The sequence below is a fragment of the Hibiscus syriacus genome, unplaced genomic scaffold (genome assembly GCF_006381635.1).
Source record: "Hibiscus syriacus cultivar Baekdansim isolate YM2019G1 unplaced genomic scaffold, ASM638163v2 tig00003721_pilon, whole genome shotgun sequence".
Classification (NCBI taxonomy): domain Eukaryota; kingdom Viridiplantae; phylum Streptophyta; class Magnoliopsida; order Malvales; family Malvaceae; genus Hibiscus; species Hibiscus syriacus.
In genome coordinates, this window is record NW_024061981.1 from 2,403,685 (window position 1) to 2,417,453 (window position 13,769).

The 13,769-nt window shown below is 30.3% G+C and overlaps 1 protein-coding gene across 1 annotated transcript; it reads right to left on the reverse strand.

Moving 5' to 3' along the window:
* Nucleotides 1-10,884: 10,884 nt before the first annotated feature.
* Nucleotides 10,885-13,507, reverse strand: LOC120182049 (isocitrate dehydrogenase [NAD] catalytic subunit 5, mitochondrial-like). The gene is made up of 7 exons (XM_039187074.1): nt 13,296-13,507; nt 12,541-12,861; nt 12,291-12,452; nt 12,123-12,197; nt 11,800-11,909; nt 11,290-11,362; nt 10,885-11,200 (listed from the first exon to the last, which is right to left on the reverse strand). Exons 1-7 carry the CDS (start codon nt 13,467-13,469, stop codon nt 11,009-11,011), a joined length of 1,107 nt encoding a protein of 368 aa, XP_039043005.1. The 5' UTR covers nt 13,470-13,507; the 3' UTR covers nt 10,885-11,008.
* Between the last annotated feature and the right edge of the window lie 262 nt (nt 13,508-13,769).

Here is a 13,769-nt window from a genome sequence, read left to right on the forward strand (position 1 = left end):
ATAGGGAGCAGACCTGTTTATTGAAGATTTTCCGAGTTCTATACTCTCTGAAGGAATAGAGAGCGGACCCGTTTTATTGAAGATTGTTCAAGTCTTAAACTCTCTGAATGAATAGAGAGTAGACACGTTTATGAAGATTGTTCGAGTCTTATACTTCCTAAAGGAATAGAGAGCATGCTCGTCATTTGAAGATTTTTCAAGTCTCATTTATCCCGACGTAACAGTGAGTGGTTTAATCTTTTGAAGTTCTCATGACCGGACAAATTCGATCATCTTTTGATCTTTGCTCGATTCTCGTTATATGATAATGAGCAAAGAGGGGCAGCTGTAGATGCTCGATTTCATCCAGGGACTGCATCAGAGGCTTCGTATCCAGTACACGATACAAATTTGGACCAGTATGAGCCCAAATCAGCCCAATATATAACAGTTACAGGCAGAGAAAAAATAGAGAAGTAACGTTGGTTTTGACAGTATGTAAGTGGGGAGGGATATCAACAATGAACACCACAACGAAGAGAGGACACAGGCAAGAAGAAAAAAAAGAAAAAAAAACGATCTGGAGAAACAAGAGAGTATACTGTAAATCCACTCCCGGATATTCAAAACAAATGACAGTATTGTAAGTGGGGAGGGATATCAACAATTGAACACCACAACGAAGAGAGGACACAGGCAGAAGAGAAAAAAAGAAAAAAAAACGATCTGGAGAAACAAGAGAGTATACTGTAAATCCACTCCCGGATATTCAAAACAAAGGGCAAATTGAAAGGGGTTCTTCCCCATTTTCTTAAAGAGAACGAAGCAAAAGAAACAAAAAAGGACCATTCGAGTGAAGGGAATAGGAGAGATACATTGTAAAAAATAGGGGGTTTCCTCTGCGTTCTTGTAAGCAGAGAGTTCGAAAATAAATAGAAAAGAAACAGTTTCTTCTTCCTGGTAGATTCGTTTTTTCAGCAATACAATCAATACATAACAGAGCTTTTTTAAGGTACATAATACTTCTTTGTTCCTCTTTCTTTCTTGCAATCGAAAAGCATAGATAGATAGGGAGTTGAGTTTTTACCTTAACGGTGCAAGCTCTCATGGCTGGAGCGGTAGACATCGTTGTTTCTTAAATTAGTGATTAAAACAATAAGCGAGTAGTAAACATAACAACCCAAAAAGAAAAATCCATCAAAACCCAAGAGAAAATATAAAGGAAAAAAGGGAAAAATCTAAGGGAAACCTTACCTCTTCTGCGATAACAGCCTTTGTGCCTTCATCAAAGGAAGTAAACGTCTTCAACAGTCGAAGGTAACGCTCTTATAGTATCTCGGTTGGGGTTATTTGGGTTTATAGAATCTGTGTTTATTTGTGGGTTGTAAGGCTCGAAAAGGGATGATTTAGAGACTACGTTTGAAATGGAGTTGTATAGTAGTCACTCGGCTCCTCGTCGGAGCCGGAGAGTGACGAGGAAGGCCTATGAGTGGCTTTCTCGTTTAAGAAAAAGAAAGTGAGTGAGATGAAGAACTTGAGTGATCGAAAGTTGAGGATGGAAGAAAAAAATAGGGTTGTTTAGGATTCCTGTAGAGCTTTTAGTGGTCGGAGTGGAGTGTAGTAATCATCGGGGAGGCTGTCGGTGTCATGAGTGTGAAAACCTTGAACTTTTTGACTGTGCAAATGAAAAGGAGAGTGACGAGGAAAGCCTGAGCAGCAGTGGAGAATGAGAGTTAATGTAATGGGATATTAGGGTTAAAATCAAGTTTAAACCATGTTTGTTAAAGCCAAAACGTTTCTGATTTTAGCAAATATAGGCCAATAGTTGTTTTCTTTTGTTATTGGGCTTATTAAGTGAGGTATTAATTCAATTTTGAGGTTAATGCAAGTTGGTTCTCAGTTTGAGGTCTTTCTAATTTTTGATTTAGTTTCTTTATTTTACATGCATTTTAATCTCGTAAGTGTATTTATTTCATTTGTTTGTCATTTAGCATGGTGGTCCATTTTAAATACGTATACGTACAGAAATATATGCATGGGTTTGTTTGTGCTTAAATTAGTTAGATACGTATTATATGTATGTATAAATACATTTGTTTTTAAAATCCTGTGAACTATGAATAGTGGGATATATGAGCATTGGTATGTTAACACATATTTTGCACATAATTTTGGGATGTATGTTTACATGCATGTATGTACTTTGTCTTTTTATTTATTTATTTATTTAGTATTGGTAGTATTTATATAATGTATTCTTGTTGTTTTTCAAATATCTTTATTATTTTAATTGGTGTAAAACCATGTAGATTTAATTGCATGTATCTTTAATTTCCGGTGTATGAAACCTCATTTGCATAACTCGATATAATACATAATTGGACTAAGGGTAATATGCTTTTAATTTAAAATTGTTTTAAGTGGGCAGTCATAACTGATTTGAGGTCCGCTTTTAATGATTTTAAAATAAAAGTGTATCCCATTAGTGACGCCTAAAATTTGATCCATCACTCTAAAATTTGGGAACGAAAGAAAAGGAAATGTTCGTTTATTTAAATTTATCGAGAAAAGGTTGTTATAACTTTTAAGATCTGGTCTCGATATTTGTAAATAATCGAACATTCTTTATCTTTCTAAAATGACTCAATAATTTCAATTTAATTTATTTGAGTGTTTTTGAATGTTTTAAATTTACATTTTTGTTTTATGAGATCAAAAATCAAATTAAATTCGAAGTTGTAAAGTTCATTGCAAAGACGTTAATTAATCGACTAGGTACCGATTTAGGGCGTTGTGGGGGTGCTAATCATTCCCCACACGTAACCGACTCCCGAACTCGGATTTTGGTAACGCATACCTCAATTTATTGTTTTAATTAAAATTAATTTTTATTTAAAATGACAAAACATTTTTGGGTGCCCAATCACACCCTAATCAAAGATTGGTGGCGACTCTTCGAATCGTATTTTTCGATCGTAAAGGAAATCCAAAATTTTTCGAAACGAGAGGTCTTTCAAATCGCATTTGTTTTTAAATTAAAAAGAGATAATTAAGAATTAATGTTGTTCTTTAAAATCTCACCTTTTTACCCTTAAAAGAAAAAATCGTCTCGACAATATCTTATGTTCATTTCATGCTTAAATCGTATAATATATTATATAGTTTACGCTACATATTCATTGAATCTTATTTGAATCTTATAGGTAATTGCTACTTATTTTATCTCATTTACCTTTTATCAGTTTACATGATTTATTACACTAACCTTTTCAATAACATATGACTTATATCACTTATCTCACAATATTTAAATATTAGTTTACTCTATTTATTTAATTCAGTTTCATATAACACCTATAATCTTTCTCATAGGGATTTTATAGTTCTTCATTTGATAATTCCTATATCATAATTTCCTTTAAGTATATCACACTTTCTATAGTGCTTATCCTATAGGTTTCCATTATCATTATGCTCATGTCCCCTAATTTATATATATATTATTATTATTATTCTAGAGTCACCTAATTTATTATCTTCCGATTTATATTTGGTTCTCTTAAATCTTCTCTTAATCACATATCTTCATGACTTATCACTTATGTGTAGCTTACATTACATTCTTATATATCACAATAAACCTTGGCTTAATTATTCTGTAAATAGCTTATACTTACATGGCTTTTCTTTTATAAGCATATCATTACATAACTTATTTTATGCTTTCCCATTAATATATAATAATATTTTCATAAATCATGTATCACACACAAAACATATCAACATATAACACATATAATCATATCAAACCATGCTCATGTTCATGACTTCATGCATTCTACTATAGGAAATAGACTCATCGCGAGTCATATTTCCATTAACACAAGATACCAAAAGTATGCACTCACCTGGCCTCCCTAGTTAATACCGATCTCTTATCTATTCCCAACGATCGATCTTACTTGTCAATGGTTCCATAACTCGTTTAGGCTCTGTATCTACACAATTATACATTTTAAGGCAATTATTAGATACCTACACCTTGTAATTCGATACTAACAGCTTAAACGAACTTAATAAACCAATATTCACTTTTTCCTTTAGGGGGTATCGATACCCTCCTTAGGGTATCAGTACCCTCCTTGCATTTTGTAATTTTTCGTTTGAGAGGGTATCGATACCTGTTGAATGGGTACTGATACCTATTGCCCAGAATTCACATTTTAAGCACGAAAATTCATTCAATTTCTCACAAATACCTCATGTTTCAACCTTTTACATATCCATAACTCATATACACATGCTTAAACCCATTTCTACTCATTAATCATCTTAAACCTCAAAATCCTATCCACCACATAGAATTCAAGAATTACACCAAATTTACAACATGTTCTAAATCTAATTCTAACCCTTTATATGTCCTAATTATATTGATGAAAAGTTAAATTTAACTTCCAATTTAACTTATCAACTCTCATTCAATTTTTCCTTTAAAAACTTCTAATCTTTAATCTCTCTTGACTCTTTTATCTTATGGTTTAAGACAAATTAAGCTTTTCTTAAGCTTAATTATCATCTAATGATCAAAACCCAATCTTAAATTCAGCTAAATATCAACCAACAAGAGATCTTACCTTTGCTTATGGTTCACGTGAAGAAGAAGAAGAAAGGAGAAGAAGAGAACTCTGGAGAAATCTCTCCTCTTCCACGTGGTTATCTTGTCTTATAATGGAAAATAAAAATCTTACTTGTCAAATGACCATTTTACCCTTTATTTCATTCAATAATTACTAAACAGCCTTCATAAAATATTTCCAATAAGTCATTGAACTATTCAATTATCCTACTTTAATCATCAATTTCTAAAATTTTTCAATCTAGTCTCTAACCCGTTGTTGAGGATATTATAGAGCATGTTTAACTGTATCAAAACATACAACACTATATGTTGGGATGACATTGATCTCAAGTCTAAGGATCATATATATAGTCATCACCATGAGTAATGTTATGACCGTTACATAATAATCCAAGACATATGCTCATAATGGGTCAATCCAATACATTGTTCTCTAACAATATAATCATGTATCAATTCTGACATCTCTATGTCAATGACAACTCCTTGTCATCAATCAATAACATGTTAGTCTCAAGCGTATTATTATTGTCCATGCCATAATAATACTTGACTATGGATCTTTTAATAATGTTATTATATGGACTTTATTATCTTTCAGTTTATGTTAAACACATACATATAACTGAAAATAATATTGGCAATGCCTTTATTCAATAAAATCGGTAAATAAATGTATTATTACAATCATCATATGGTTGGTCTTTGGGCATACTCTAACAAATTCGACACTTTAAAATTAATAAATTTGAGCCCCTAAATTAGAGTGTGACACAAACCACTTGTCATTAACATTTAATTGGCGTGAAAGTTAAAAAATTGGTATAATTATATATTTGATCTTAAATATTTATACATTTTATTAATTTAATCATAATTTTAATTCAGTTTAATAAATTTAATCTCTAATTAAGTGGTGACATGTGTCACTATAAGATTTGAGGATATTTTATTAATTTATATGGGTTCGAACTAAAGATAAAGGAAATAAACTGAAAGGATAAAAAGCATTTAGAGAGATTTGAACTCGAGTCTTTAAGAGTGCATGGGATTGCATCTACCATTGAACCAAGACTAAAACTTCACAAAAAAATAAATCTAACTTTGATTTTTCAGATAAAATATAAGCATCAAAATTATTTAAGAAAATTTAGTTAATGATTTATAAATTTAAAATAGTATAAGATTATATATTTTAAAATATAGTTAATATTAGATTTAAAATAATAATAGATTTTAATATTTTAAAACTATATTTAATATGTACAAAAATAAATTGAATATTTAAAAATTAATTTCATAAAAGCTTGAATTTAGATTTAAAATTATATTTATTTTTATATAATCAAAGTATAATTTTAAAATTTTAACATAATTAATAATTTCTTATATATAATCATTAAATAAAATTATTAATTATTAATTATACTAAAAATAATTTAATGATTATATATAAAGAAATTATATAAAAAATAAATATAGTTTAAAATTATAAAAATTTAAATTTTACTTTTTATTTTAAAAAAAATCAATTTAATGATTATATATATAATATTATAATTTTTAATCGAATATAGAAATTAATTTAATGATTAAGGTGATTACACACTCTCTCTCTTAAAATTTTAATTTTCAATATCATTAAAAAATACGTTAATTTCTTCTTCTTTTTTTCTCTGCTATTATTTGTAACCAATTATATATAAGATGCTGTAAACTGTATTCATGTAAGTGGTTTAACCCAATGGTTTAAGCGCGCTTATGGATATTACATGCAACTGGTTTGATCTCCCACAAGTGGAAAATATTTGTTCATTATATTTTGTAGCATGTGTCACCACTTTATTGGTTATAAAATAAAATAAATTAAAAAATTAAAATTAATAAAGTATGACCATATTTATTAAATATTAAAGATCAAATATGTAATTATACCTATTTTTAACTGTCACGTCATACTTTTATTAACGACAAATTATTTAATTGAATGTATTTAAATAATTGAATGATTTGATTAATAAAAATTTAAAAATAGTGATCAAAATAAAAAGAAACTATGATTAGATGGTTACTAATATAATTTACCTTGTATATTTTTCATCTGCGGGGTTGGTGAGTATTGAAATCGCTGTTGAACTTCGACCAAACGAAGCTTTTTCCTTCCGGTGCATTTTTGTTTATTATTAAATATGTAAATCTCACTATATTAAGTAATTTTAGGCTTAATGTTAAAATGAATGTCCAAATTATATCGATTTTTCAAAAATAAGGATTTAAAGTATTTTTTAAACTAATTTTAATATTTAACTTTATCACTTTAAGTGTCCGAATAAGATCAACTCTAAGAAAATAATCTTGAGTAATCATTCAAGGAACCTAATTTTTTGTAATTATAATTAAAATCCCTAATTTTTTACTATTTATAATTTGACTCCTAATTTTATAATTTCTTAAATTTTTAGTTTTTACCTTTTTCTCACTTCTTTTATTAATTCATTCAATTTGATTAAATTTAATCAATTTTTTATATTTATATAAGTTCTCGAATTTCTATAATTTCATAAAATGTTTAGCTTTTGACTCTCTTTTTCCATTTCACTTATTTTTCATTCTATTTTGAATTAAATTTAATCATATTTTTTCTTTTTTTCAAATCTTAGTCTTCAATTGATCAAATATTCTTTAAATTTTAGTCTTCTTCAATCTCAATCTAACAATAAAGTAATATATAATTCTTTTTGTCGTAACCGGTTTTCGTCCGGGCACGAAATTTCCTTGGCGGAAAAAATAATGTGGAAAAAATGGTTTTTATTGAAATGTTTTGGGAGTCGCCATCGGCCTTTTGGGTTAGGTAGGTCGAATACCTAAAAATTATATTTTAAAAGAGTTTTTAAGAAAACATCAGTTAAAAGATAAATTGGTATGCATTTAACCAAAAATTCATTTTTTTTAATAATAAAAAGAGATTTGTGGTCGGTTACGTTTGGGGAAGGATTAGCACCCCCACAACGCCCAAAATTGGTCTTTGTCGATTATAAATTGTTTCTAGTAGTAGAAGTCTAAGAATTCGAATGTAAATTTAATTTATGATTCTCTTATTGCAAATTTATTAAGATAATTCTAAGAAAATATAATAAAATATAAAAGTAAAGTAAATATTTATATATATATATATTTAAGTTATTATAAATATGATATTTATTCATTTAAAAATATCAGAAAATTACCTCTAGTTGCTTTAAGACAGCCCATTTCTTAATATTAAAAAATAAATAAATATTAATAAAACATTTTCCTAAAATTAATTTAAAAATAATTTAAATTAAGATATAAAATGAGGATATTTATTTATTTAAAAATATCTGAATGGGATATCTAGTTGCTTTAAGACAACCCCTTTCTTCAATATTAAAAAATAAATAAATAAAATATTATAATTTTTCCTAAGAAAATAATTTAAATAAAACCATATATATATATTCTGGTTTTTATAAGCAGTATATTTATTTATTTTTAAAATACTATAATAAGACATCTAGTTATATTAAGATTGTACTTTCTTAATATTTAAAAATAAATAAATATTATTATTAATTTATAAAATTAATCAAATAACATATATTATTATGACTAAAATGAAAATAATAATAAAATAATATTTAAATTAATAACTTAAACATATTGAAATTAAAATAATAATAATAATAATAATAATAAAATTTAAGATACAATTTAAACAATGACTAAAATATAGAAAATTAAAACTAGTACATAAAAAACTTATGATAAAAAATTAAAATCAGTGATTAAATTATAAGATATAGAAATTAAAGGCAATCATTCTTAATATTATAAAATATACACATTAAGGGTGCGTTTGGTTCACAGAATGTAAGATTACCAGTGGGAATAAAAGATTACCAGGGAATAGGATTACTGAGAATGTTGTATTTTGTGTTTGGTTGGTTTAGTAGGAATGTAAGATTACCGTGTTTGGTTAAAGGAATAAAAGATTATTGAAATGTATATTTGACCAAATTGTCATTATATATTTGTATAATATTACAAATTGTAAAATATTTATATATTTTCTTTAAAAAAATTAAATTCATAATATGTATATAATTGTTTTTACAAAATTAAAAATATAAAAAAGGTTTAATGAAAGAGTAAAAAAAATTTAACCCCTGAACTTCATATAAATTTTAATTATCGACTTTTTTGTAAATCTAAAATAATTTAAGGATAAATTTTTTATTTAACCTTCGTAGAATTTTTATTATTCAATGACAGAAGAAGGATATTTTTGAAAAAAATAAAAATTTAAGGGCATTTTAGTCCAAAACACCGGTAATATTACGATACCTAAGAGAAGGGAGGTAATGACATTTCTGGTAATATACCCCAAAACATCTACTATTGGTAATAAAACATTACCGGGAATGAGATTCTCGGCCAACCAAACATGGGAATGTGGGATTCCCATCCCATGGGTATCCCACAATCCTTGAACCAAACACCCCCTAATAGTATAATTTAACCCTAAATATTAATACGATATTAAAATAAAATTAATTAAAATATAAGGGACTAAATAGGTATTTACCCTAAATATATATGAATAAACATGCAAGGATTAAATTATAAATAAAACAAAATTAGAATACCAAATTAAAACATAATGAAATTAATTGCAATGACTAAATCGTAAAAATTACAAACTTGGAGCACTGCGGATAGGGTTTACCCATGAGGGAAATTATGCACACACCCCTCCCCAAAACGACGTCGTTCGGGGAGGGGTATTACCCCAAATCGAAGCCCGATTCTCCCTTGTCCTAAATCCAGACTCCATTTTTCCTAATAACCCTTAGCTTTTCCTAGATCTAGGTTTTTTTTACATTCGTTGTTTGGATCTCCGGCGACTTTTGAAGGACTCCGATGACTGAGTAAGTCTCTTCTCTTCTCTTCTCTTTTTGTTATATTGGCTGTTGTGGGTTCGTGTTCTTGTTGGTGGTGTTCTTCCTCTGTTGCTGTCGTTTTTTTCTTCTTTTACAGGTTCAGTGGCCATATTTATAGGCCACCACGATGTTGCTCTCGGACCAGTTTAAAGGAGCGACCCTAGGTGAGTCACCGAAGTTAACAGTGGTGACTCACTATAGGGTAATAATGTGTGCAGCCACCTGGTGCTTCTGGAGACTTCGACGAGGGTTGGGTGTGGCAGCAGCGTCGACAGTGGCCGGTTGGAACACCTGGCGTCAGAGGCGGCTGATCATCCTTGATAAGGCGGCGGCGACATGGATAGGGTTATAAAACCCTAAATGCATTAGGGTTATAAAACCCTAAATGCATTAGGGTTTGGATCTGATCTGTTGGGCCAGGTCTGGATCGGATCTGGGCATGTAAACGGGCTTCGAGTCCTTGTAAATGGGCTTGTAAATAAATAAAATTATTTAATAATAATAATAATAATACTATTAATAATTTAAAAAAAATGAAAAAAAAATTAGTGTTTACACTTTTTATTTATTTATTAGTCAAAATCAAGCTATGTAATATACATGCATTCAATTTATGCTTTCATTTTATGAAGGTAGCCTAAATATGTCCAAAGATAAACTCTCAACCATTTAATATTAAACACTCACATCACATTCATGGCGCTCGAACTCGAGACCTCAAAGAACAATAACAATCCATTTACTATTTAGGTCGATTGATTCATGTTTGTTGAAATTTTATTGGCAAGAACAAAAGTGACTTGAATTTTAAACTTTTTTTCAAGGTCCAGCAATAAATGAAAGATACGGTATATATATATATTTCCATTTTGGTACGTCTTTGGATCAAACATGATAATCTGCAAATCTTGAATGAAAATTAACCTCAGATTCTAACTATCCATATGTGAATCCATAAAAAAAAAAAAAAAAAAAAAAGAGATGGTAACAGGAAACCGTTTGATCTCATAGAAAACCCCAGGCTAGTATAATATTTAGCTTTGGTGTGGATGATATAAATAATTCCATGTATGACGAGTCCAACTCAATGGCAGGAAGATGTGTGATAAAGAAAGAACATATATAGTCACAGACAAAAATATAAGGTCCAAGATATAAACCATTCGTTTCATACCGTCATTCTTAAAAGACACATCTGAATACTCAAATAACAAGTTGATTGAACTATGTTTCACGAATATAAATAAGGCCATATGTTTTCCATGACCGAAGATGGGGAATTAAGAAGATGAACTCCATAGAAATCAACGTTTATGTGGTTTAAATTCCTCTTAATAAGAGAAAAAAGCATTTAAGCTGTGGGGGAAAACATAGCAAAGAAATCCAATGCAAAACTAAAAATGCTTCCAATAATAAAAAAAAAACTTTAAAGGTGATCACAAATGGCCTTGGTAAAGTCGGTTGTTGTTGATGTGCCACCAAGGTCGGCAGTTCGGTATTTACCCTCTGCGATTGTGTTGAGAATGGCATCCTGAATCCTATCAGCCTTGTCATGGAGATTTAAGTGGCGCAACATTGAGATTGAACTCAATAGTAAAGCAGTTGGATTTGCCATATTCTAAATCACATCAACAATACAAATAAGTAGCTGGTGCACATGGAAGATGACACTCAATTAGAAGTTCTACAATAGATTTGAAGACTAACCTTTCCAGCGATATCAGGTGCTGAACCATGAACAGCTTCTGCAAGTGCTATTCCTCCCTCACCAATATTGCAACTGCACAAAGAGTATATTTTGTTAGGGATGGCAATTTAAATTAGGGATACAGATACCTGTGGATATCTGATCCATCTTTTGCAGATCCGGGTGTTAAAATTACCATCCACTGCGGATGCAGAAGGACACCCTAGCATATTTCTAAAGAGATTCAAACCTTGGAAGTCCAGGATTTTTGCAGATTTAAAATTTTGAATTCAGATTTTTTTGTGTGTGGATTCAGATATCCAACAGATAAGAATATTTAAATCGGATTTGGATAGTAATACTCAGATAACTTGTGGATAAAAAACAATCTGGACTTTTAGGTAGATATGTGGATGCGCATTTAGGTATTTCAAATGAAAAGCGTATATATCCAACCCGCTATCATTCCTATATGTTTGTAAAACCATCGAGGTGCATATACCCTATGATCATTAGGTAGACTTAGTTACCTTGGTGTTAAGCCCAAGCCCCCAATCAATCCAGCACAAAGATCACTGATAATATCACCATAGAGGTTAGGCATCACCAATACATCAAAAAGTGCTGGATTCTTCACGAGCTGGCAAGTGGCAAAAAAAAAAAAAGTAATTAGTTAGATATCAATTTTAACTTCAATATAAGATGAATGCACTCCATTTTGTCATTTGTCAAGAGTAATACAGGTAGAAAAGTAGCACCTATAGTAGCTGATTCAAAATCTGATCTCTAACCTTCACGTCCAAAGTGAGAAAGAGAAAGCAACAAAATGTTTACAGGAGGAAATCAACTATACCATCATACAGCAGTTGTCAATGACAACTTCCTCGTAAGTTATCTCAGGGTATTTCTCTGCAACTTCACGACAGCACTGGAAAAAGACAAGTAAACCAAACTTAATAAAAGGTGCTCTGGAGAATTAATGAACTATTAAATTAGGCATTTGAATTGAAATATCGAATACCTTAAGAAAAAGACCGTCCGTTTTCTGCATTATATTGGCCTTGTGAATAGCAGACACTCTCTCTCTTCCATGGGTCTTAGCATAATGAAAAGCATATTCAGCAACCCTTAAGCTTGCCTGACGAGTAATAATCTTGAGACTTTCAACAACACCTCTCACCACCTAGATTCAAAGCAAAAGAATATAGTCATATTTATAGAGAATAACCCATTTATTAAACTGTACATAAACTACGAAAAAACAAACTTACTTGATGTTCGAGTCCACTGTACTCCCCTTCAGTGTTTTCACGAATAGTGATAAGATTTACATCATCGTAGCGAGTTTTATAACCCGGGAGACTATAACACGGCCTGACATTGGCATACAGATTAAGTTCTTTCCTTAGTGTAAGGTTCAAAGACCGATGACCTTTACCAATAGGAGTAGCCATTGGACCTTTCAAGCCTACCCGATTCCTTCTTACTGATTCTAGACTTTCCCAAGTTAGAAAGCTTTGAGTTCTTGGATCAACTTTGTCCCCAACATAATGTTCTTCCCATTCAATTGGCACTTCAGCAGTTTTGAAAACCTAAATCAAATAAAATCTATTCAGTTTCCACCAAAATTTAACTGAAAGTATAAAAAAAGGGTCTTAATAACGACTTTTTTCTCATACAAACATTTATATATTTTTATTCTATAGATCAGCTTATGAAAATTAGAAACTACTAGTTATTGACAGTTTGTGCATGAATCAAAAACTTTCCAAAGCAAAGTTTGATTTTTTTAACACTTATGATTCAATATTCATGGATGCAAATACAAAAAAGTCAGCCAGTTATTTACAATTTGTGCCTAAATCAAAAACTTTCCAAAGCAATTTTTAAACACATAAGATTCAATTCATGGATGCAAATACAAAAAGTAAAATAAAAATCGAAAAATCAATACTTTACAAGAGAAAGATAGATGCAATGGAAATTTAGAAAAACTAAAAAGAAAAGGTGAAGAGAGAGCGGGAACCTGTTTGACGGACTCGGCGATCTCAGGTCCGATACCATCGCCGGGAAAGAGAGTGGCTCGGATGGTTTCAGCGGCCGAAGAGAAATGTCTGGTTACAGAGATAGGAGAGCTAGGGTTGACGCTGCCATGGGAAAGGATCTGAGTCACTCGTCGTCTCAGGAGCTGCGTCGCCATTGAACTTGTGGGTTGGCTGAGTCAGCACTTCCCGAGTTTGTGTTGTTTAAAGGTAATTAATTGCCTTGTTCCGAAATTTGTAGAGTGAAGTGATACGCCTTTTCTTTTCTTTTTAGCATTCAACCAATCAAACAATACCACCTCAAATCCATTATAATATTTTAATTTTTGTTTGGAATATTTATAGGCTGGACATATCTTAAATTGTAATTTCACTAACATCACTTTGTTTTTAGCCAAACTCTGCGAAACCAATCCTAGTCTGAAAACCGACCTTTCCATGTTTTTCATAAATGTTGA

Excerpts from the sequence above, each read along its gene's own strand:
- LOC120182049 (XM_039187074.1), bottom strand. The coding sequence starts at position 13,469 with ATGGCGACGCAGCTCCTGAGACGACGAGTGACTCAGATCCTTTCCCAT. Across the intron at positions 12,862-13,295 it reads TCGCCGAGTCCGTCAAACAG|GTTTTCAAAACTGCTGAAGT; the intron begins GTTCCCGCTCTC and ends TATTTGATTTAG. Across the intron at positions 11,363-11,799 it reads GGCTTGGGCTTAACACCAAG|TTGCAATATTGGTGAGGGAG; the intron begins GTAACTAAGTCT and ends CTCTTTGTGCAG.